Source organism: Panthera tigris, chromosome C1, assembly GCF_018350195.1.
Source record: "Panthera tigris isolate Pti1 chromosome C1, P.tigris_Pti1_mat1.1, whole genome shotgun sequence".
Lineage (NCBI taxonomy): Eukaryota > Metazoa > Chordata > Mammalia > Carnivora > Felidae > Panthera > Panthera tigris.
Window position 1 is genome coordinate 213,014,216 of NC_056667.1, and position 25,758 is coordinate 213,039,973.

At 51.1% G+C, this 25,758-nt stretch overlaps 1 protein-coding gene across 1 annotated transcript in view; it reads left to right on the forward strand.

Moving 5' to 3' along the window:
* INPP5D (inositol polyphosphate-5-phosphatase D) overlaps positions 1 to 25,758 on the forward strand; it is a 121,725-nt gene that overhangs the window by 71,406 nt on the left and 24,561 nt on the right. The window contains 11 exon segments of the mRNA XM_042995668.1: positions 1,739 to 1,819; positions 1,988 to 2,059; positions 3,005 to 3,128; positions 10,913 to 11,019; positions 13,176 to 13,278; positions 15,568 to 15,764; positions 16,227 to 16,344; positions 19,743 to 19,839; positions 20,337 to 20,475; positions 22,220 to 22,328; positions 22,515 to 22,603. Coding sequence (XP_042851602.1) covers positions 1,739 to 1,819; positions 1,988 to 2,059; positions 3,005 to 3,128; positions 10,913 to 11,019; positions 13,176 to 13,278; positions 15,568 to 15,764; positions 16,227 to 16,344; positions 19,743 to 19,839; positions 20,337 to 20,475; positions 22,220 to 22,328; positions 22,515 to 22,603 — 1,236 coding nt within the window.

Here is a 25,758-nt window from a genome sequence, read left to right on the forward strand (position 1 = left end):
GAATCGATTCGTGCTAGGATTAGATGAATGGATGCGTTTAAAGTGTGCTTGGCAGCAGCAGAACTCCTCAGATTCTCCCGTATGTTCTGCGGGCTGGGACCCACAAGTGCAGGCATCATGCTAATCCCTTCGGTCCTGAGAACCAACCCCCAGTTTGTGAATAGCTTTGTTTACACTCGGTAAGTTTCTGCCAAGCCTGCCTCATAAGACACAGGAGAGGGGAAGAAGACAGCAGCCTAAATCCACAAGGTGACTGCCCCGGGAAGCCAGCAGGTCATTCCAAGTGTCCAAGAAGGAGAGGAGGAGGTCAAATCTGTTATCTTTTAAATTTTTTATGAGAAAAACAACCCGGAACAAAGGGATCCTGAATTGTCCCTCTGCTGATCAGCTGGTCTGCACCACCCCACCTGAGGCCCCTCCACCCCACCCCACCTGAGGCCCCTCCACCCCACCCCACCTGAGGCTTGACCTTGAGCTTTGTTAAGGAGCAGGGCAAAACCAAAAGAGAAATGTTGACAAATAGGATGTGTTTGAGGTGTTGACAAAGTCCTGAGCGTTGTGGGGGGTGATGAGGGTGGTTGGGGGCAGTTGTGATGGCCATGGTGGGGGTGGTAGCCGAGGTGATGGGACAGGTAGTACACTAAAGTGGGGGGGTGGAATTGGATGTCAAACAAAAGTGTAGGGTGGCTGACTTCCTACGCAAGGGGTGAGGTGAAGGGATTTCACCTGGTTGGCAATAACCGTCGGTCCACTCCATACACACGTCTGATTTTCTCCTCCAGCTTCTGGAAGGCAGGGATGGTATCATTAATTCCACCTGTGTGACTGCACATCTGGCTCAGAGTAGATGCTTTGTAAATGTCGGTTCTGGGAATAAACGCTTGAGACCGTGGATTTGGTCTCAAGACGGTCATGGATTCAAGTCCCGCCCTGCCATTCACTGGCTGTGTGACTTCAGACAAGGAACTTCGGCTCTCTGGGCCTCTTGTACGTGTTGACCAACTTCATGGAGCATCTTCTATGGCCAGGTGCTAGTCCTGCATGCCATGCTCATGGCCCCAGTTCTCACAGAGCTCCCGTTCTGGCAGGGAAAACACAAGGAACAGATGAATGACCTAGGTGATTGATATGGAAGCAAGCAGAGTGATTTGATAGAGGATGGTCATCGTTAGCTAGTGTGGTCCACGAACACCCCTTTGTGGATCTGAGACCTGAGTGAGGAGGTGGTCCTCCCAGGTGACCCCCACATCTCTGGGAATTCCTCGGGGAGTGTAGCTCAAGGACACACGCAGGTCACAGGTGAGGAGGAGAGTGGCTGGGGGTGAAGGGTCACCATACAGAGCCTCAGAGGGCAGGCTAAGGAGTTCAAATAATTTTCTCCCAGTGGTGGGTTTTAAGCAGTGAGATGGCTATATTTTGGAAGTAGAGGAGGAACACCAATGCTGTAGATGTAGGGGGAACCAAGGTAACCATCAAGGCCAATCCCAGGATGTTTTTTGAGCAACTTGAGTGGCTGAGGTGACAGGACATTGGAGAAGCAGAGGAAGGTTTATTTTTTGGCGACGCCAATGCTGAGATGATGCTGCATAGCTGATGTTCTTGTCTGCGAAGGGGGGTGATAGCACTTGGGGGGTTGTCGGCGGGGAGAGCAAAATGAGAGAGAGCGTGGAAAGGGCCCAGCGGAACGCCTCTGGATGGTGACACTGTGACTGCTGTCCCTACCTGCTCTTTCCCTCAGGCGCCTGGTGAGGCCAATCCAGTCAACATGGTGGCCAAGCTCAGCCAACTGACGAGCCTCCTGTCCTCCATTGAAGACAAGGTATTAGGACATCCCGGGATGCAGCTTCTCTGGGCTTCTCTTTGGTCCTCTCTTCGCTTAGAGAATGCCCCCGTGTGCATGCTCTGTGCTCCCTTTCACTCTGTCCCCAAAGACGCTGCTTTCCCTGTGCCCCCCAACCTGAAGAGCCTTATGCATTCATGCCCACAGGTCAAGGCCTTGCTGCATGAAGGCACTGAGTCTCCCCATCGACGTTCCCTCATCCCTCCGGTCACCTTTGAGGTGAGTGGATGTGCCCTTGTATTCCAGGAAGCCGGGGGCCGTTCTGGTCCCTGTGGAAGGACAGCCTTTTGGCTCAGCAGTATGAAGGCAAGGAGCCCGACACTGAGAGTGCTGGTTGGCAGGGCCACGTGTGGAGCTGGTACCCAGACAGGTGTGCGAACCCCCTTCAGGGAAGGCTCCCCAGGGGAGAGCTCCTCAGCCCAAGATGCTTTAAACTGTATCTTCCAACTCATGGCAGTAAGTGACATCAAAAAGGGGCCCCCAAAACTGGCAGCAAAGTAGTGCCTCAAGAGAAGAGCAGGAAAACATACAATTTCCATGATTTCCCCGAGCGTGACTTACATAGAACCTCCGAGCTCAGATACAGAAATTTGTTTTTCTTAACGATCCACACAGATTCTGGTGCAGCCAGCCCAGCCCTGGTCCCACATTCCAAAACACAGGACGAGATGCGCCCCAAAGGCCCTTTCTGGCCCTGATGATAGTTCTGTATTTCCATCTCCAGCTTCTGAGCATGCCTAGGCAATTGTCTTTTTCCTAATTGTCATCAGTAAATGTTAAATTGTTGGTTGTAACAAGGCCCAGGAGCTTAAATCTGTTGTGAACATCCTTTCTGGGAATAGATGACGCATCAGATTAATGAGTGTTGTCAAATTAAGCAGTGAAATGAATCAGTTTCCGGTAGTTCACCTGTTCCCTCTGCCAAACCTGTTGGCAGAGCAGCTGATGTGCACACGACGCTCGCCAGGTTCTCGGGGGCTGCCCGCAGAAACACGGACTGGGGCTCTGGGGCGAGGGACGCTGGGAGGTAGGAGCCCAATGGCACCGACGGGACACCAGGGCTGGAGCGGCCAAGGGCTGTGCAACCCCATGGACGAAGGGCTCACAGGCTCCGGGAGAGTCTGGAGAGAGAGAGGGTGACCCACGTCTCCCCTCTCCTTGCAGGTAAAGTCAGAATCCCTGGGGATTCCTCAGAAGCTGCAGCTCAAAGTCGACGTGGAGTCTGGGAAACTGATAATTAAGAAGTCCAAGGACGGTTCTGAGGACAAGTTCTACAGCCACAATAAGAGTAAGACCCCCTCCCACACCCGTGACTCTCCCCTTCTGCAGGTGCCGTTACCCCTGGCCGGTCAGTAGCGGACCGCCAGAGAGGAAGTCCCACCAGGCACGCCCACCCCTGTGCCAGGATGCTCACCACCCCTCACCCTGCCTGTGGGTCCCCCGCCCAGCTCCGAGGCCCACCTCGCATGTGCCTCCTTCACGAGGCCCTCCGTCTGTTCCACTGCCTTCCACCAAAGCCTGGGGAAGGGAACTTACATGCTCGGTGCCGGGCGGGGGACGGGGGGCGCTTCTTTGTGAACGTGCACTTCCCCACTAGGAGCCAGGCTGTTGCAAAAGGCCACGGCACGGTCCCCGTACAGAGCCCTGCACATGGAAGGGTTGCCGGACCAGTCAGCGTCTTTTAGCGTAGCGTAGACTGAGACCCAGTTTAGCATGTGCTCAAGCATGTGGGTCCTGGAACTAAACTGCCTAAATTCATATGCCAGCTCTGCCACTCAGCAGCTGTGTGACCCTGGACGCTTCGCCCAACTGCTCTGGGCCTGAGTGAGCATCAGCGGAGATGGCAGGCGCAGCATCTCATGGCATGTTTCACATGGATCTCTAGACTTACCCGTCAAGAACACTCACCTGAGCTGTCTCTTCAGATGGCAGATATTTGGCTCGACAGCCAAGCCCTACAGAACATCCCCCAGAGTCCCCTACAGCTGGGCCTGCAGACTGGCAGGAAGGGAGATTCTATGTTCAGTGCTGGCTTGGTGCCAGACTGCTGGGCACAAGGGGACAGAGAGGAGTGAGGGTAGATCAAGGCCCTGCCACTTGCTAGTGATACCATGTTGGCCTGGTTACTTATGGCCTCTGTGCCTCATTTTCCTCATCTGTGAAATGAGAATAATAGTAATAGTAATAACAATAATGGATTTCTCCTAGGTTTGTTATGCGGAGTAGATGAGCTGAGGCATTTGAGAGCACCTCCTTTGTGCCCAGCAGCAGCACCGGCCCCATGGCAAAGTGCCCAGGCAGAGGCCGGGGGAGAGAGGTCAACCCCACGTGGGCCTACTCCGGCCTGCAACCTCTTGCTCCTATCTGGGCTGTGGCACCAAGGTCCAAGGGATGCTCTCAGGGCAGCAGGTGGGGTGGGAGTCTGGGGACCAGTCCCATGCAGGAAGTGGGGTGCAGGGAGGGGAAGAGCGTAGATGGTACAGGGGAGACGGTAGAAGCCCAGCCTTGGATCCCAGCTTGGCCGCTCGTGACCTCGGTCTAGTGCCTCTCTCCGTGTGCTCTTGTCATAAGGATACACATCCTGTGGGGCTGCCACAAGTCTTAAAGAGATCAACTTAGAGTAAGTAGTAGGTGCTCGTGAAAACACCGTGGCTGTTCTAATCATCCTTCCAAGGTAAGGCAGAAGATGGAGAGGGCAGGATGCAGCAGTAAGGAAAGACCAGGAAAAGAAAGTCCCTAGACACGGGGGTGTCGTGACACAGACACAGACACGGGCTGTCAAGGTCATGCAGGGTGGAGGTCACGGTGTTGAGGCAGGGCCAGAGACGTGGGGCGTATGAGGGTTTGAATAGGATTGGGCTGTGTTGAAAGTGATCCATAGAGCCGTACTTTAGAGCATGCTTCCTTCCCTCTCACCTGTCACAGAGAATGAGTTACAGCTGAAAGGGGTGGACCCAGCTTAAGAAAATGAAGCCTGAGATGAGGGAAGAGGGTGTCACAGTGCCTGACTGCTGTAAAGATCTCGAATTTCTGGACTTGAGGGTTCTGGGAAGCACTGTTCACCCTTGTCAGTTTAATTCAGTGGACGTTTTTCCTTGGAGTATCTTCCACGGACCAGTCCCGAGTATAGTCCTCCCTCAAAGATGTAGCAGTTTAGAAGGAAAGTTGACTTGTGAGCACGTATTAGAATGTGTGTCAGATGCGAGGTTAGCCTGGAAGGACAATTGATTAGCTCTGTTGTGGGATACATAGGGAGGCTTCATACTACAGATGGCTCTGTCTAGGGCTTTGAAGGATGAATAGGAGTTCACCAAGCATAAGGTAGGAGAGGGCACTAGGACTGAGTGGCATATGTCGGAGTAGGGTGTTAGGGAAATCTCATGTTACTTGTGGCCCCAAGGGGAGGAGCAGTGGGGCATGGGGTCCCAGATGTGGACAGGGCCCTGAATGCCAAAGTAAAAGTTGGAGACGTTCTGTGGAACGGAGAGCACTGATGGATGGGTTGACCTCCTAGAGGGGTGAATATACCCCTTTGTGGGATTATGGGCGGTGTGAGAGTTGCCGTCAGATCAGGGATGGGTGAAAGCCAAGCTGGAGAAGAGCGGCCCTGGGAGAACCCAGCTTGTGTTGAGAATGCACTGTTACAGTGGAGGTTAATGAGCCTTTGAAGGAGAAGCATGGATCCCCAGAGCCTGCCGGCCCAGACTGCCTGCGGGCCGCACCTACCTGGTCCCTGTCCTCTCAGTCCGTGGAGCCCAGCTCACCCTCTGTTACGGCATCTATCACATCAGGACACAATTACTTGTTCACAAGTTCCCTCCCCTAAGTGGGCCAAGTCCCTATCTTACACCCTCTGAAATCCTGCACAGGCCAGGTACCCAGCAGGTGCATAGTCAGGGATTGCCAATTGACTGAGGCGCTTGCAATGTTGCTCATAAATTCCCACCCCCCACGCCCGCCCACCAGAAAAATGTGGTCTCCACAGAGGCCAGGAAGTGGGGCTTTTTTGTTTACTGCTAAATCCCCAGAGTTTACAGCCGCACTTCCACAGAGTAAGTGATTGATAAATACATACTGAGTGAATCCCTGAGTGAGTGAATGAACAAATGAGTTCAAGACCATTGCGGTAACACAGTCCATGGGGCCGCATGTTTAGGGACTTGTCTATAACTGGCACCGGAGGCGGGTGCTTCAGCAGTGAGGAGCTCTGGGTAGACGGGATTCACATACTGTGTCTGCATCCTTGCTCCACAGCTTGATAGTGGCTTGACCTTGAATAGTGGCTTCACCACTCACACTCCGTGTCCATAGCCATGAAACGAATTCCTGTAGGGTCATTGTGAGCGCTGGTGGGATAAGGCATGTCTTCAGCCAGTCCTGGCACAGTTTCCAATCATGGTTCTGTAAAGTGCTGATCATTTGAAGGAAATCTTCGACTTGCAGGTGTTGGAGCTTCCTTGCCCTGCTCCAGTCACCATGTTCATGGGTAGCTTTGGCATTGAGCTCTTCTGTGCATAGGAAAAGCCAGTTGCTGTATGAGGAAACCATAATGTATTCACTCACTGAGCAGTTATTAGGTGTATTATGTGTCAGGTGCTGGGGATGCAAAGGTGAATAACGGGGGGTCCTCGTTCTTAGGGAGGTTCCATGCAAGTAAGGGTCGAGGAGAAAATTACCAAGTACACAAATATATAAGCCAGTAAGGCGTCAGGGAGGATAAGCTCTAGGCTGGGAATGTAAGTAGGACGATAGGACAATGATGGAGGGGTGCCATTTGAGCTGCCACCTGAGTGTCAAGAAGATGCTGGCCGTGCAAACACCATGGACAGCGGCCCTTGAGCAGAGTTTCCAAGATGGGAGCAAGCTTGGCGTGTGCGAAGGCTGGAGTGGCTAGAGCACAGATGGTGCAGGGATTGGGCACCTATCCTGGGCTTGGTGAGCCGGGGTATGTTCTAAGGGCAGTGAGCCGCTGTTAGGAGATTGGAAGCAAGGGAGTAGTGTGATCCCATTTAAGATGAACTCTGGCTGCTGTGCTAAAAGTAGATTGTGGGAGACAGGGAGACAGACCAATTAGGAGGCCTTGACAGTCACCAGACAGTTGCCATGGTGGTGGCTTGACATGTTGAAAGTTGGACGTGGGGAATGTTTTGAAGGTAGAACTGCTCACACCTGCTCATGGGTGGATGTAGAGGGGCAAAGAAGAGAACCACAAAGAGCTTCTGGTTTTATTTAACTAGGTGTGGGGATAAGTGGGCCACATACCAGGCCTGGTAGAGTACTAATCCTGATCGAGCAAGATGTCCCATCTTGGAAGCAGCCACACAATCCTGCATATGGATGTCAAGGAAAACCAGGAGTTTGGAAGGAAGGAGACATGGCCTCATAGTAGCGGATTAGGAAGAGTCTGAGGGTGTCCCACTTGGTAGCAGTGGGAGTCACACCATGGGATATTTACGGTGCCGACAAGGCTGATGGGATTTCTTTTTTTTTTTTTTTTTTAATGTTTATTTTTGAGACAGAGAGAGACAGAGCATGAACGGGGGAGGGGCAGAGAGAGAGGGAGACACAGAATCGGAAGCAGGCTCCAGGCTCTGAGCCATCAGCCCAGAGCCCGACGCGGGGCTCGAACCCACGGACCGCAAGATCGTGACCTGAGCTGAAGTCGGACGCTTAACCGACTGAGCCACCCAGGCGCCCCAAGGCTGATGGGATTTCTTTTTTTTTTTTTTTTTTTTTTAATGTTTATTTTTGAGACAGAGAGAGACAGAGCATGAACGGGGGAGGGGCAGAGAGAGAGGGAGACACAGAATCGGAAGCAGGCTCCAGGCTCTGAGCCATCAGCCCAGAGCCCGACGCGGGGCTCGAACCCACGGACCGCAAGATCGTGACCTGAGCTGAAGTCGGACGCTTAACCGACTGAGCCACCCAGGCGCCTCAAGGCTGATGGGATTTCTGAGCATATAGGACATCCACGATTTCCCTTGGGTGGGATTTCTGTCAAGATGGCCATTGAGCATACACATTTGTCAGTTCCCTCCTAAAAGCAAAACTCGCGGGGACAAAGAGACCAGGTGAGAAAATGATGGCAACAAAATTCTAAGTGCTGAAAAACAGATGGATAATGATAACCAACTTATAGGAACCAAAACTCAATTTTAAGCATGTAGTAGGAAAAACTGAGACACCTGACTCATACCACAGAACCCACAAAGGGTACAGGAATTGATACTGTGAGGGGCCCCTAGAAGTGGGGGTGAAGGTGAGATTATAAACATCAGGATTGGAAGAAAATCTCTTTTAAAAGAGTTAGACCCACCAGATCTTTCTCCATTCCTCACAGCCTCCCCTCCAGGTCCCCTCACTCATTAGAAGACTGGATGTTAGTTCTCCAGAGAAGGTAAAGGCTGGGGGGACACCAGGCCTGGTAAGGGCCGAGGAACCCACTGGAAACACAGGACTAAATAGCAGTTACTTCTGAATGTTGATCCCACAGCCTTCATCCCTGCCTCGCCCGGATGCTGCCAGCCAGGTCTACACGCTGTGGGCAGGAGGTTGAAAGATTCTTCTCTGGAGCACATGACCAGCCCAGGGGCAAAAATCAAGAGGTTTCCCCATGAGTCAGCCCATGAGACCACCCAGTACAGAAGCCCAGTGTGACTCTGTCGCTGTTGGAAGACACAGCCAAGAATCACCAGACATTGAAGGGAAGCCTGGGATGGGCAGTGAGACTCAAGGCAAAAATAAGCAAAAAGACCAAAAACTTGGAGAGAGCAAATTATGAAGTTTGAAAGAAATTGGACCATGAAACAAGAACAGAGTGCTATTTTAAAAGGAACGTCCAGAGAAAAAAGTAGAAGGAGGAAGGAAGAGAGGGGAAGACGATAAGGAAGCGGAAATTAAAACATTACAGCAGAAAGTTTTAAAAATAAAAACAGAATGGAAGGGTAAAATGATAAAGTTGAGGAAGGCTCCCAGAAGTAGAACAAAAGAACAAAGTGAGGGGAAAATAGAAGAGAAGAGCTTATTTAAAATTAGACCAGTCCAAGATGTCCAACACCAAAATAAGTCAGGAAGAGAAAATGGAAACAATGAGAAAAATTCTCAGAGCTGAACACCAGTTTCCAAATTGAAAATGGCCCACAAAGTGCCCAGCATAGCAGAGGAAATTTGTTCCACCTTAAGGCGCACACAGCATTGGAAATTCTTAACATTCGTGTCAAAGAAAAGATCCTAAAATCTTCAAGGTAATAGATTACAGACTGTGTCAGGGCTCCCCTCAAGTCTATCTCTGGGTTCAGGGTCTCATTAGGAGAACTTCCAGGACTCAGCATAAAGTCATACAGCTGTGATTTATTACAGTGAAAGGATTCAAAGCAAAATCAGCAAAAGGAAAGGGCACATGGGAAGAATTCCATGGGGAAACCGAGCACAGGCTTCCAGGAGTCCTCTCCCAATACAAGTCACAAAGGGCACGCTTAATTACTCCCCCAGTGAGTTGTGACTATACATGTGAAATGTCGTCTACCAGAGAAGCTCATTAGAAAGTCAGCACTCAGGATTTTTAATGGCGACTGGTCACATAGGCACCCTCTCTGCCTGGCACATACCCAAATTCTAGACTTCCAGGAGGAAAGCGGATGTTCAGTGTAAACCATACTGTTTTAGAAACAGTTTGGGGATAGTGAGCTGCTCTTATCAGTCAGGAGATGCTGGGACCCTTCCCAAAACCATGTTCCCAGATGCCCTTCAACCACCACCTTGCAAGCATCTTTCCAAGGATGGTGGTCAGGCCTCCCAGGTTAACTCTTCTGCAGACAGGTATATCCAAATGACTTGGAGTTTCTCAGCAGCAGTGCCCAAAACTAGACATGACAGAGCAAGTTCTCCAAAGGGAGAGTCCTGAGGAAAATTATTCTGAAGTGTGAAGGTAGGGTTTTCAGGCATGCCAGGCCTCCAAAAGTTATTACCCATTCCCTTTTCTTGGAAAACTTTTAGAGATGTTGCTCTACCAAAACTTGGGCATAAAGCAAGAAAGAGGAAGACGTGATAGCTGAGAAATGGGATCCAGTACAAGAGAGACAAGTGAATGAATTCCTGAATGATGGAGAGGGAAGTTCTAAGGTAATGGCTATGCATGAGGCTTAGAGGTCCCCAGCCCAGAGAAGAGAGGGCCCAGAGGCTCTGGGAGAGGCTTTCCCAGGATGGCAAACCTGTTGAAAGTGTTTAATTACAGGAAAAAGAGAGTTACATACTAGGAGGGTTAGGACCAATGGAAGAAAAAAAACATGGCAATTATTAACTCCAGGAAAAACAAAGTTGTGTAGGAAAAGGAAAGCAGTGGAGGTTTATCTGTCAATAGCCCTTCCATAGTCCTAATAATACACTGAGTACTTACTTGGCCAAAATTACTGGAAGATGAGGAGGGGACTGAAATTACGCATTAGTAAGGGGAGAGGAGTGTGAGAAGGGAGACAGGTTGAAAGAGATCTAAACCTTCATCTTCTGTAGTGGGAAGTCGATATGTAATAGGAAATATCTAAAACTGAAACACCAAGAAGTAATATAAGCATGTTATTTAGAGACAGTAAAATTCCCAAAGAATCCATTAAGGGAGTTGAACGTGGCTGCCTGTTGGTAGGAGGACATTGGAGGGAGGTGGGGTTGGGGGGATACTAATGTTTGTAAAAAATCTTGTAGAACGATTTGAGTCTTGGTTGTTGATAGAAGTGAACAATTTTAGTTTAGACACAAACTAAAAGCAAAGCAAAAGAAGGAAGGAATGGAGGTAGGAGGAGAGAAAGCAAAGGAGGAACATGAAAAGGTGCCAGTTCACACTGTCTCTGCTCTGGCCAGGCTGCCTCTTGCTTGTACAAAGCACCACCCTTCTCAAGCATGAGCCCTTGTCCAGAAGAACAGCCAGGAGCAAAGGGATCTAGGAGATTGGGCATAAATTTGGTGCTCACCTGGGGATGGGAGGTCAGGATTGTTGATCAGGTGGCAGAATATAGTGTAGACTCTACATATTGTGTGATAAGTAGATGAGTGAATAAATTAACTTTCATTTCTCTTAAGTCCTGTAGCTCATCAAGTCTCAGAAGTTTCTGAACAAGTTGGTGATTTTGGTGGAAACTGAGAAGGAGAAGACCTTGCGGAAGGAATATGTTTTTGCTGATTCCAAAGTGAGTGATGACAAACTACTTAGATGGGTCAGGAGGGGAGTGAGGGACATGTTGTCTTTTGAGGCTTGCTTGTGCCTGGAAATGTGCACCATTAGCTCACTTGGTTCTCACAGCCCCCTTCCCACCTGGGAAAACCAGTCCCGGGGAGATTGGGACACGTCCCAGGTCTGCTGGGATTTGAACAGCTTGCCCCCGAGGGGGCGCGTCCTTGATCACTTGTGCCTTATCCCACCCTGAGCCCCACTGGGAGACATTTTCTCTTCTCTGAGCTGGACTCAGAAGCCCTCTGGGGCACCTCAGATTTAACTCCAAATACCAGCCAGCACTCCTTCCGTGTCTGCATTTTGCCCCACTCTGCAGGAGTGAGACGTCCCACCAGGACTGGCTCCTGGAACAGGAGGTGGTGCCGGCTGATGGAAATCCTCAGGGTCTTTGGGCATTGTGGGGGGCCTCTGTGTAGCCAGAGTCCGGCTTCTCTATGATCTGATCCCTCTGCTACGACATGGCAGCCAGGGACTGAAACCCTCCACGTCGGCCTTACTGTTCATCCGTTACTATATGGCTCATGTGAGGCAGGGCGCAAAGCGCTCTAATCACATCAGATTGTTGGCTGACTGTGTGTTAGCACCACGGGAAGACTGAGGGACAAGGGCTCCCAGCTTAGCTTACCAAGTGCCAGGACCTGGCTTCTTTCACCTGCCCCATGGATGAAGTGGCAGGGGTGGGCTGGTGGGAGGCCAGTGGGAGGCCCGAAGGTGCCCAGAGCTGGCTGAGAGGGTGGGAAGAACTCAGAGGCATGACAGCGAAGGGGCAGGGGGGGAAGGTGGAGAGAAAGAACTCGTGGCTGGGCGTCATTCTGCACACGGGGACATAGATCCCAAAACCAATTCTGCCCGTTGCTGCAAGCTCAGGATTGAGACACAGCAGTAAACTGAGGCACCAAATTTGGAGCCATTCGTACGTAACTGAAGACAGGATTCCATAATGACAGTCCTCACAACGTCCTTGTGAGCTGGTTTCTTCAGAAGTGATTACCTGGGATTTGCAATTATTAGGTTGAATCGAATGAAATTGCCATCTCTGTAGGTGTGAAACAGGCACATATTGGTAATTTCATATGGTACAACCTGAAATATGTGTGTGTGTGCTTTTTCAGCCTGCCCTTGACGGCACGCTCTGAGAGAGCTGCGCTGCTTTGTCCCCTGCTGTATACCCAGGTACCCGGGACAACTCAGTGAAGACTATGAAGGAGACTCTGACAGCTTTCATCTGTTCTTTTCTTGTTAGCTTCCTTGATCTAAATTTTCATTCATTAAATACGTAGTCTATTCTCGGGGTGCCTGGGTGGCTCAGTCGGTTAAGCATCTGACTTTGGCTCAACTCACGATCTTGTGGTTTGTGAGTTCGAGCCCCACGTTGGGGCTCTGCTGTCTGTTGTTTCTGCTGTCAGCACAGAACCCGCTCAGGATCCTCTGTGCCCCTCTCTCTGCCCCTTCTCCGGCTGATTCTCTCTCTGTCTCCCTAAATAAAGAAATAAACTGGAAAACAAGCAAATAAATAAGTAATCTATTCTCATTGGTGGAAAAATAACAAATAAGCAAAACATTTAAAATGAAAACACACCTGTGCTACTAGTAGACTTTGGACTCTGTCTTTCTGGATGGTTTTTGTTTGTGTTTTTATAAAAATGCAACAGTGCTATTCATACGGTTTCGTCAACTGACTTTTCCCACCTAACAATATAGTTTGGACATCTATGCTTGTTGAGAAAGTATTTCTGCACCAAAACTTGTAAACCCTACGGTATTCTATCTGGCATGTGGATGACTCATAATAGGATTATTAATTTGCTTCCTAGGATTGGACACCGAGGTCTTTTCTAATTTTTTCTGTGTTGAAGTGCGCGCTACGGTCCCCGTGACACAGTTGGGTCTTTGCACAGTTCCTGGTGGTTCTTAGAGTCAGGCCCTTGCCGAGGAAGGGCGGTCAGAAGCCACTTCCTTAAGACTTTGGACCCACATTTCCAGATTGCTCTCCCGCAAGTCCGTACTGATTTGCGCCCCTCTCAGTTTTCTTGAAGCTGACCAAGCCCTTTGAAAGTGTAATGTGCAGGGAGGTGGAGGCCTTTCTGAGTCTGTCTGCCCTTCCATCCCTAGAAGAGAGAAGGCTTCTGTCAGCTTCTCCAGCAGATGAAGAATAAGCACTCGGAACAGGCGGAGCCGGACATGATCACCATCTTCATCGGCACCTGGAACATGGGTGGGTCCACATGCCCCCCACCCCCACCCGCTCCCTCCCAGCCTCTCCCTCTGGGCTCTGCGTTGCTGCCTCGGGCATCTGCAGACGGGTGGGGGACACCTGTCCTCCTCCCGCCCCCACTCCCCAGCCCATCTACGCAGCCTCCTTTCTAGGGAATTGTGGACTTTTCCCTAGACAATGGATGAGAGAAATGAGCTCTGGGATTCTCATGCCCCAAGAGCAGCTGGGCTGGGTTACCTGACACGTCTAAGCTGGAAAGTGTTAGGGAAACTGCCTATATGGGTGATGGGGCTCTTGGGCACCTGCCAGCCTTAGGCAGCTCGCCAGGGGGCCTCGGGCCTGGGAGAGAGAACTCCCTTGTCAGATTTACTGAGAGAGGAAGAGAGAGCTCTGACGCCCAATTGCATTTGAATTTCATATAAACGGCACAGTTTTTTAGTATTGGTATCTAGGTAGAAATAAATACATACTAAATATATATTATGGTAAATATATACTATATGTATTTATATATGGATACATATTATATGTTAATATATATTATACCGAATATAGGTTGTACCAGGTAGTGGAAGTATTCAGCTAGAAATAAGTACTAAATATACACCAAATATATAGTTATAACCATGTACTGTATACTTATATATTAATATATATACACTAAATATATCACACTAAATGTATACTAATTACTTAGTGTAAGTATTCAGCTAGAAATAAGTACTAAATATGCACCAAATATATATATATATATACACATATATACACACACATATATATATATTTACTAACCATGTACTATATACTTAAATACTAATACATATTTATATACTAAATATATCACACTAAATATAAGTCATACTAATTATTTAGTGTAAGCTTTCAGCTAGAGAAAAACTAAGTAGGTACAGGATGTCTAGTCAATTTTGAATTTTAGTTGAACAGATATTGCCTGGGACAGACTTCCTCTAAAAGTTATCTGTTGTTTGTCTGATATTTTAATTTAATTGGGTGTCTCTCCTCCCCGCACTGTCCAGAGCGGAGTCAGCCTCCGCCATCTGACACGGCTAGTAGTCACCTAGCAGTGTCCTCTGGGAGGAGTAGGGTGAGTGGCAGCCCTTCATGGAGGGACAGGAAGTGATCTGGAAACGAGAACGTAATTTGCCAGTCCTGGACTGTCGGCTGAGTGGAGAGTGGGCTAGTCTTCCAACAGGGAAGTCAGGAGAGCCGCTGACCCTGATTCCACAAGCCACCAGGCCTTCATGCCCAGATTTTTTTCCAGGGCCAGAGTAGCCCTGAAGTAGAACTCTGGCCCATGCCTGGGGACCTTTGTCCTCTTCTGTCCTCTCTAGTATTTCTTGCTGGCTGCCTGATTCTATCAGCTCTCCACTCGGGTTCGTGCATGCGGGTACGCTGTTCCTCTTGTGTTTCCTCTGTGAGCATGGAGGTCTTAGGTTTGGCTGGACGTGGTTAAGCCCATCCTGTTCCCAACTGGAGGGAGTGCCCTTCACACAGAAGACAGTGTGGAAGGAGCTGGCTGGCTGGCTGGCTGGGTGGGAGGCTTTCCCCAAGCAGAGACCACCGGCCCCGGGGTCTACAGTCCCACCACGAACCATAGCAGAGAGCAGAATGACGGCAGTCAGGTTACGTCGGTTCTTGGCACTTGTGAGCCAAGAGGGTTATCTCCTTGGGGGAAAAGTTTACTCAATCTTGAAGGGGGTTTCGAGGAGAAATGTCTTTCATCGTTTCTTTATTGAGTTGCTTTGACTCATTTTTTGAAATGAAAATGGAGGAGGTCTCCACATTCTTCCTGTTTCTTTGGCTCTTAGTTTTCAGCCGAGATGTCTCTGTTTTGCAAGGAAGTCCCTGTTGTCTCCCAACCCTGGGCTAAAAGCCCCCATCCCAAACCTGCCAGCCTGCTGGGCTGTCATTGCCAATGGAATGTACATTGCTCAAGGACTGTCTCAGTCACTAAGTTAGCCCCAAAGACTAGGACGGTGTTTGACATCTTGTGCCACTCGTTCAAGGCACCATATGGCATCTTCAGGTACTAGTTCTCATCTTTAAAAGTTCATGTTATCTTTACAAAGAAACGTTACTGCACTCTGACCCTACCTGACATCCTGGGAACAATTAGTACCTCATTCTCTATCTACAGTACTTTGTTGGGTGACCCAAATGGTTTTCAGTGACTGTGTGAACTTCCTGCCCTGCATACTTCCCCCACCTGTGTTTTGAATTCTCCTGATGTGCCTTTGACTCACTTGGTGTTGGGTTTTGCTGTTGAAGGTAACGCCCCCCCTCCCAAGAAGATCACGTCCTGGTTTCTCTCCAAGGGGCAGGGAAAGACTCGGGATGATTCTGCCGATTACATCCCCCATGACATCTACGTGATCGGCACCCAGGAGGACCCCCTGGGAGAGAAGGAGTGGCTGGAGATACTCAGACACTCCCTGCAAGAAATCACCAGCATGACTTTTAAAACAGTGAGCACCTGGCCAGGGCGCTGGGTGGGACTCAGGGGCAGTGGGCTTTGCGAGGCTGGCCAGGAGCATCTCAGAGGCAAGGGTCGGCTCAGCCTGTCTCCTCTCTCAATTTCCAAAGATGCCTGAATGTTCCTTGGTCGTTCTCCACCACCACCGCTACCTTCCAGGGCCAGAGAGGGGCACCTGTTCTGAAACTGGGGTCCGTGGGCGTTGCTGCAAATCACTAGCACGTCCCTTCTTCCCTGCCCCTGCTTGTAGGTCACTCTTGCTTCACTGAAATCTTACCAGTCCTGGTTCTTCATCTATGTTGCACCTGCAAGGCATCATTAGGAGGCTTCGTGAAGCTTGGGGGTCCTAGACAGGTTCCCTGCACCTCGGGGGTGAGGGCTGGGTGGGAATCCCTTGCCGGGTGGTCAAGCACCATGCCCGGGCCAAGGGTCACCATGTTGTGCTCCCCTCCAGGTTGCCATCCACACCCTCTGGAATATCCGAATCGTGGTGCTGGCCAAGCCGGAGCATGAGAACCGCATCAGTCACATCTGCACCGACAACGTGAAGACGGGCATCGCCAACACGCTGGGTGAGCAGGGAGGGGCCGCGCTCCCCCGCTGCGTGTCCCCGGCTCCACTCGTGTGCCCATCCTGTCCCCACCAACGGAGACATCCCTGGGTGGAAAACTGAGCCTCACTTCCTGGGATCCCCTCGGTCCCGGGCAGCCGGAATGGTTGGTTCCTCCAGCCTAAGCCCATCTGGGGTCTACCCCAGAGCTGCTGGGGATCTGGCCAAAATGCAGGCTCTGACTTAGGAGGTCTCAGGCGGAGCCTGACATTCTGAGTTTCCAGCCAGCTCCCAAGTGGTGTCACGCTGCTGGCCCCACAGACCCCCACCTTGAGAGTCCAGGACCTAGGACAGGGCTTGATGGACTTGCTGTAAAGGGCCAGATGGCAGATGTTTTAGGCTCTATGGGTCCGTGCTGCTCCTTACCCCTGCAGCCGCGACACAAAAGAAACTGTGGGTAGCACGAACTTGAATGGGAGTAGCTGTGTTCCAGAAAGCTTTGCCTACAGACACAGGTCAGGGCTCAATTTGGCTCACAGGCTTTTAAACAAATTTTTTATTCCTACATTTTTTTGAAATTTTTTTGACGATTTTCATTTTTGAGAGACAGAGAGAGACAGAGCACGAGCGGGGGAGGGGCAGAGAGAGGGAGACACAGAATCCGAAGCAGGCGCCAGGCTCTGAGTGGTCAGTACAGAGCCCAACGCAGGACTCCAGTCCACAAACCGTGACATCATGACCTGAGCTGAAGACGGACGCTTAACCGACTGAGCCACCCAGGTGCCCCTCTTATTACTATTTTTTTTTAATTTTTTTTTTTTTGAGAGACAGAGAGAGTGTGAGTGGGGGAGGGGCAGAGAGAGAGGGAGACACAGAATGTGAAGCAGGCTCCAGGCTCTGAGCTGTCAGCACAGAGCCTGATGTGGGGCTCCAGCCCACAAACTGTGAGATCATGACCTGAGCCGAAGTCGGACGCTTAACCGACTGAGCCATCCAGGCACCCCTGCCCACGGGCTTTATGTTGTCAACCCCTGGTGTAGTTCTAGAAGGACTCAGGTTGGATGTGGAAATGCTGGTTTTAGCGGTGAGCCTGTGGGGACCCATCAGGGCACCTCAGAGAATTGAATTAAGAGCCGGGGACTTCAGGAGTGTGTTTGTGAGTGTGAGTCTTCGTGTGGGTGTGTATGTGAGTACTGTGAGTATGTAAAGGTGTGAGTCTGTGTGTGTCTATATGTACGAGTCTACCTGTGCAAGTCTGAGTACGTGTGTGTGAGTGTACATGCGGGTCTATATGTGTAAGTCTGTGCTTGAGTGTGCGTGCAAGTCTGCGTGTTCGAGTCCGAGCCCGTGTGAGTCTGTGTGTGTGAGTGCTCACGCAGGTCTGTTCACAAGTGCACGTGTGAGTCTGTCGGTGAGTGTGTGTGGGCAGGTGCACCCACGCGGGCCGTGGGTGGAGTTGAGGGCAAGGCTAGTGGTTTCTGGTGGTTGGAGTCAGGGACAGGACAGAGTCCCAGAGACAACAGGATGTTGAGAGCTCTCTCGGCTTTTCTGCTGACAAACCGCAAGCTGCCCGTGTCCACACCCACTTGCCCCCTTCCTTCCTGTCTCCGTAGCTGCCCTGTCAAAGCCCACGCCCTTCTGCTGCCCAGGAACCTGTCTTTCCTTGCTGCATCCTGCCTGGGCTGCCCGTCTCCCTTCCCCGGCCCCTTCCCAACAGCACGTAAGGTGCTCGGACCCCCTGCTGCAAGATAAAACCACACCTCAGCCAGACCTCGCCTCCGGCTGCTGCCCCAGCTCTCATTCATCACTACAGAGCTGACACCGTGTCCCCCAGTGCGGTGCTATGCGCTGGGCAAGTGACCACGCAGATAGCAGCCTGCTTGCATGGATAGACAGACAGTAAGATGGTTTCTAGGAGTAAGCGTGCACAGGGCAAGGTGCACAGGGCAGTGAGGCCCCAGTTCTACTTGAGATGGGGGTGGGTCCAGGGGTCTCTCTGAGAAGGACTCAAGTCCCGGGGGTAAGGAAGGATCAGTATGGGTAGTGTTCACACAGCAGGAAAAGTGAAGCAAAGGCCCTGAGGCCCCTGGGCCGCAGCTCTAGTGGATGTCGGGGGGCAAGGCCAGAGAGGGAGGTATGAGGTCTGGGCAGAGTCCGAGTTTCGTGGCCATCAGCGGGTAGCTTGGAGGCCAAGGCATTCCTATGCACCAGCTCCTCCCTTCCTCCCCCAACCCTGGGGCTGGCCTCTACTCTCTCTACTGCTCCCCTCAAATGGCTCCCAGCCATGGTTAACATGGGGCAGAGCTCGGGGAATGCTGGTTGGCTAATGCTGGTGGACGTTACCTTAGAAGAACTAAGGCCTTTTTGAGAACGTACATGTTCATGGCCAAGAGCTAACTGCTTTATGAGTATTATCCCATTTAAGATAAATGCCCTGTGGGGACAAGGACTGTCGTTGGACCCATTCACAAGATGCTGGAGGCTACAGTGACATTTCTTAACCTGTCCCTAGCACAATGGCAGGAAAGTGATGAGCAGGGATTTAAGCCCAGGCCACATTGCAGGATGGGGAGAAAGCTGGAAAGAGAGGCTCCCTGGGGAGCAGGGGAGCTGGGGCACCCATCGTGGCCAGGGCAGACCCCGGTCCAGAGGAGGCAGGGCGCCGGATCTCTGAGGTTCTTCAACTTGGGCTCCAGCCAGCGCTGTCCAGCCCAGTCAGAAGGTGAGCTGTGTAGGTTGTTATGAATTTGCTAGGAGCCACATTCAAGAAAGTAAAAGGAAACGGGTGAAGTCGGTTTTAGTTAGCATTTTATCAAACCTCATTCACTCAAAATATTACCATTTCTGGGCACCTGGGTGGCTCAGTCGGTTATGTGTCCGACTCTCAGTTTCGGCTCAGGTCGTGATCTCTGGACTTCATGGGTTCGAGCCCCATATCGGGTTCTGCATTGGCAGCATGGAGCCTGCTTGGGATTCTCTCTCTCTCCCTCTTTCTCTGCCCCTCCCCAACTTGGCTGTCTCTCTCAAAATAAATAAATAAACTTAAAAATATATATATTACCATTTCCATAGATAGTCAATATGAAAATTAGTAATTATTTTATATTTTTCTTTTTTTTAATTCTTTTTTAAGTTTTATTTATTTGAGAGAGGGAAAGAGAGAGAGAACAAGTGGGCGAGAAGCAGAGAGGAGGAGAGACAGAATCCCAAGCAGGGTCTGCACCACCAGCACAGAGCCCGACGCGGGGCTCGAACTCACAGACCGTGAGATCGTGACCTGAGCCGACGTCGGACGCTTACCCGACTGAGCCACCCAGGCGCCCCTCTCCCTCTTTATTGAGAACATTGCTTCACCTTGATTTCCCGCCACTTGGTAAACTTGCCTGTGTGACTGACTTCTTCCCTCTCCCCTCCCTTTAGGGAACAAGGGAGCCGTGGGGGTGTCATTTATGTTCAACGGAACCTCCTTGGGCTTTGTTAACAGCCATTTGACTTCTGGAAGCGAAAAGAAACTCAGGTAATGGAGCTCCTTTCCCGGGCGGTCCAGGCAGACCTCACATCCCTAAACACCAGAACTACTGTTCAGCCCTCGGCTTTTCCCGTAACTGTGGCACAGGAGTGACCTCTCGTGTGGGTGAATTTTGTCGGGAGGATGGAACACACATTTCCTTATGTCATTCATCTGATAGATGCCTAAATCCCGCTCCATTTCTAAAGGGAAAAACCTCATCCGGGCATCCTTACAGATCAAAGCCCCTGTGGCTCATTTGGCCCAGGCACAAAGACAGCTATTTAGAATAATCATGATTCCAGTTCCCTGCTAAATGGATGCTCCGGGAGGCCCCCTGCCATGTGTTCCCATTTCTGCCTGAAAGGCCCTTTGCATCTTGGCTGTGGTTCACTGCAGCAGGGGCCGGAGAGTTAAGGCTCCGTCCCCCCAAGCTCCCTCTGATTTCCTGCTACAGTGGTGACATAAGGGACCAATGCTACATGGCTGCTTTTTCACTTAAATAGGCGAAACCAAAACTATATGAACATTCTCCGGTTTCTGGCTCTGGGAGACAAAAAACTGAGTCCTTTTAACATCACTCACCGCTTTACACACCTCTTCTGGCTTGGTGATCTGAACTACCGTGTGGACCTTCCCACCTGGGTAAGGAGCTGCCCACCTGGGGAAAGAACTGTCCACCTGGGGAAGGGGCCACCCGCCTGGGAAGGAGCTGCCCATCTGGGGAAGGAGTGGTTCACCTGGGGAAAGGGCCATCCGCCTGGGGAAGGAGCTGCCCACCTGGGGCTGGGGCTGGGGCTTCATGGGACAGAGGCTCCCTTGAGTTAGCTGAGGGCATGGGGCCATGGAGGCACAGACTGAGCTGGGCCAAGGCAACTACTCCCCTTCTGGGACTCAACACTGTTCTGCTGTTCTGTCTTGGAACCCCTGCCTTTCTTTACGCTTTACCTCTGCTCGTACTTAGTTCCCACACAACTGTCCCAGCCGTTCTGGTCCTCCAGTGGCTCGGCCCAGATCTCCAGGAACCGTTAAGGTCTGAGGAGACCAGCACAATTTTCTGCCTAGATGTTGGTCACTGGCCAGCTAAGGAAGAAGTTACTTACGTTGGATGCCCAGGCACGGTCCACTGAGCAGCGGTCAGAAGGGCCACCTAACACAGACATGCCTCGCTCGCTCAGGCAGAGCAAAGTGTTCTCTGGGAAGGTGGGGGGTGCAGGCCTGGGCGCAGAGCTGTGCAGTGTGCCCAGAGACCTTGGTTACAGCTTGAACGTCCCTGCCAGGGATGGAGAACCTTCATACCACATCCTGTGAGGGCAGAAGCTGAGAGGCAAGAACCCTGGGCACCAACAGGCTAAGAAATAGCCTGGAGTCAGTTTCTGACCAGTGGGAGTTGGGATTGAGCCCAGACCTTCTCACTCCTCTTCCCCCGTGTTTCCCCAAGCATCTCGCCTCTCCCTCTTGCTGCCCCAGCGGCTCGGCAGAGACTGAGGAGGAACTGAGGGTCTGTTTATGCCCCTTACGTCCCCACCACTCCCTCCCTCGTGGCAGATGGGAGAGGACTAGGCAGGAACCCCACAGATTTCCTCACCGGGAGGTCTGCCAAGGGCATTCACCAGAGCAGAGGTAACAGTCTGGGGAGAAAGGACGGCTGGATTCCATCCCACTGATGCCGCGCTGACTCTTGGGAGTCCAGGCCCGGATCAGGGAGTCCTGATGCCCACAGATTCAGGGGCTGGGGTTTCAACTCCTTCCACGGCCTCACAACAAGCTGCCTCGGTTCCCATAGACAGCAAGGGAAACATACCTACCTGCTAATGAAGTGTTAACAAAAAGAATACTAAAAGTCCGTGTGAAAAAGTAAAATGTCCCTCTACAAATTTGGAACGGCCAAAGCTTGTATTATCAGGTTGACAGTTAACTACTTTTGTAGAGTTTTCCTTATAAAACAGTTGAGTGCCAGGGGCACCTGGGTGGCTCAGTCGGTTAAGTGTCTGACTCTTGATTTCAACTCAGATCACGATCTCGCGGTTCGTGAGCTTGAGCCCCACATCAGGCTCTGTGCTGATAGCACGGAGTCTGCTTGGGATTCTCTCTCCCTCTCTGTCTCCCCCTCTGTCTCCCTCTCTGTCTGCCCCTCCCCCACTCGTGCTCTTGCGTGCACACGCGCTCGCTATCTCTCTCTCTCTCTCTCTCTCTCTGTCTCTCTCAAAATAAATAAACGTTTTAAAAAAGCAAAAAACAGTTGAGTGCTAAGGAAAGCCAACCGGGCTGCCGCAGGACTAGGGTCTGGTGCAGAGTCCGCGGCTCCAGGCAGGTGAGTGGTGATGGGCCTCCTCCTGTTTGGGACGGGGGGCGTCTCACCAGTGGCCTGGCTGTGTCCTTGCTCCAGGAGGCAGAAACCATTGTCCAGAAGATCAAGCAGCAGCAGTACGCAGACCTCCTGTCCCACGACCAGCTGCTGATGGAGAGGAAGGAGCAGAAAGTCTTCCTGCACTTTGGTAAGAGCTGCGGCGCTCTGTTCCTGGGCCCTCTCCAGCCATCGCCGTCTCCCCTTTTCCCGGAATATCCTCCCGGGGTTGGGGGTGGGGTGGGGTGCGGGGAAGGACTATGCCTGGAGAGGAAGGCAGTGTGGCCAGATGTGAAACAGGGATCACAGCAGAAACCAAGGTTTTGTTTGATTTCAGAGGAGGAAGAAATCACATTCGCGCCCACCTACCGTTTTGAAAGACTGACTCGGGACAAATATGCCTACACTAAGCAGAAAGCCACAGGGGTGAGTGAGTTCTCTTCACAGACGTCACCCTGACCCTCCATCACCACCCCCTTGCACATCTCTCCCCTCTTGTGTCCGTTCCCACAAAGACGAGCAGGAAACCGTTGAGCATCCTCGTCCACTAGGCAACAGGAAAAAAAGGAAAATTAGCAATCACGTGTTGATTGGCATCACTGAGCAAAAACCTCTTCTAAGGAGAGGCTGGGCAGCCACACTTGCCCATGACGGGGAACCGGACTCGTGACACTGAGGATTTACCTTCTGTCCAGATAGTCTAAGATTCTGAGAGGGTTTAAAGTATTTCTATAACTGAGTCCTGAAGCTCTTTCTAAAGTTCTGTGATCAAATCTATTTGCTCATCTGCCAAGTGAATCATCAGTAAACAAGCTTCTTTGCTGCAGGACTTATCAGAGCCTTTACAGGTTTGTGAGCATTGTGGTTCTCCACAGTGAAATTTGTGTGCCAAACTCAATTGGTCATGGCCAATTATGTTATGAGGCCCCTCGTGTTCCAAGGAACGGTGTTTCACGGAAGATGCAATAAAACCTCCATTCGTTCTTGCTCAACAGATACTTACTGATGACCTGTGATGGGCTAGGCACTCTCCTAGGTGGTAGGAGATCAAAGATGACGAGACAACACACAGCGACTAACCAGAGATAGAACATGATGTTGCCGAATGCACAGAGGAGCAGTCAGGGAAGGACATGACCTACCGGGCAAGGAAAGATCAGGAGAGGCTTCTCAAAAGGGCCCGGGGGTGGTGCCTGAGGGACGGCTTGGATTTCCAAAGTGGACAGGACAAGGGATGAGGCTTATCATTTCCATCTGAAAGAATTGCTGGGACAGATAGGGAGACGGGAAATTCTGGCACCCATCACCTTCTGGGTCCTGACCGAGGGAAGCCAGCGCCCTGGCCAGGCCCTGAGGGGTTACAGGTGCGGAATGGCGTGTTTCCCAGTTTCTGGGGTTACTGGAGACCTAAGGAAATGGAGAGCAGTTCAGAATGTTGCCAGAGGGCTCGGGCAAGAGGAGAACTTCAAGGGGGAGGGTGATGCCAAAACAAAGTAGGAGCCAATGGAGGAAACTAGACGGAGGACGAGAGGAGATCCAAGTCCGCTACCAGGAATGAGGCCGAGACCCCCAGGGCAAGGCACCTGCTGTGCACCTGCAGCCCCCTAGCACTGTCAGGGCAGGTCCATGGGGACGTGGGGGGGCAGTGAGGCTGTGTCCAGGTTGACTCGAGCATGCGGAGAAAGAGACGGGGGTGTAGCTGGGGTGAGGGAGGTCCTAGATGCCAAGTTAAGGCTTTAATCTGTTTGACGGGCATCAGGAAGCCACTGAAAGTTCTGCCGGGGGCTGGCAGCATGGCAGCGATCTACAGCACAGGCCGGTCTGCCTCTGTGTAGAGGATGAGGATACAGGGAACCGGCGAGGAGGCCGTATGGTCCTTCCAGCTGAGCAACCGGGGCCTGAGTCAGAATCGGGAACAGACCATGAAAAGCAAGAGGAAAGAAAGGACGTGTTGGCAGATCTGATTGCCATTGATAGAAATGAAAATCAGAAGGCGGAGCAGGCTCGGAGGGGTAAATAGAGCTTGTCTTCAGACTTAGTGTGTGATATTAGCCGACGATCTCAGAGGAAACCTCTAGAAGACAGTTGAGAATAGTAGATGACGCTGGAGACACAAGGACTGGGTCATAGATTGGGGGGTTGTGCCCGCAGAGAACATGGGCACAGCCGTGGGGGTGGGTGAGTTGTCGGCGAGTAAGTGAAGGATGCAAAGAGAATAGCCATGGGCAGGTTTGGGGGCCATCCATGTGCGAAGGCGAGAGGAGGAAGCAGACACAAGGAAGGAGATGGGACATGAGTGCTCACGTAGGTGGCCAGAGGACCAGCCAGGCATCTCAGCACCACAGAAGCCGGGGGTGAGAGACTGTCAAGGATCGGTGGTGGCTAGTGTGGAGTGTGAGTCTGGGAGAGCATGTGCCCTGCACGTGAACCATGCCCGAGGAGCTGGCTTTGTGGCCCAGAAGGTTTACTGGACTTGAAAAACAGTTTGCAGAGTCTTGGAGGTGAAATCCAGACTTCAGGAGGATGAGGGTCGCTTTTCACCAAGTGGGTGCAGAGGACTCTGGTGACGCTTTCCAGAAATGCAGCTCTCTGGGCCTCATCCCCAGAGGCTCTGATGCAAGAGCCCTGGGGCAGGCCCCGCCTTCTGTATCTTTGTAAAGTTCCGCTAGTCATTCTTGAGGCAGCCAGTGCTGAGGACTGTAATGCTAAGAGGAACAGTGTGGCAGCATCTAGGAAACTAATCTACCCTGTGATCTGGTAATTCCCACTTTGGAATAGTACATTTGTTTGTCAAGAGGAAGATACAGGAATGTTTATTGCAGCTTTGTTCACAATGTCCAAAAACTGGGGACAGCCCTATTTCTGTCAATAGTAGAGTAGGTAAATGCAGTATATACATACAATGGAATACAACCACAGCAGTGCAGCAAATAAACTTCTACAGACAACAATATAGGTGAAAGAAGCCAGACATCAAATGATACATACGAGTGAATCCATTTATAAGTTCAAGCTTAAGCAAAATTAATCAGAGGCATTAGTCACCATAACGTTCACCTCTACAAGGAGGTGGTATGGACACAGAGGCACGTGAGGGAACCTTTTGAGATGATGGAGATTTTCTAGATCTTGATCTGGGTTGTGGGTAAATGGGTGTGTACAAATATAAAAATTCCTCAAGCTGTATACTTGAGGTTAGTACCCTTTACCGTGTGTAAGTTGTACCTCAAGTTTAAAAAACTAAATGGGTGGTCCAAAAGTAGAGGCAATGAGAATAGAACCCTCTTGAAAGAAAATTGATAAAAAGAGGAAAGTAATTGAAAGAGATGGCAAGGGTAGGCTCTTTTATGATGAGTACCTTTACATTTATAGGCAGAGCAGAGGGGCACCTGGGTGGCTCAGTCGGTTGGGCGACCGACTTCGGCTCAGGTCATGAGCTCGCGGTTTGTGGGTTCGAGCCCCGCGTGGGGCTCTGTGCTGACAGCTCAGAGCCTGGAGCCTGCTTCGGATTCTGTGTCTCCCACCTCTCTCTAACCCTCCCCTGCTCACTCACGCTCTGTGTCTGTCTCTCAATAATAAAT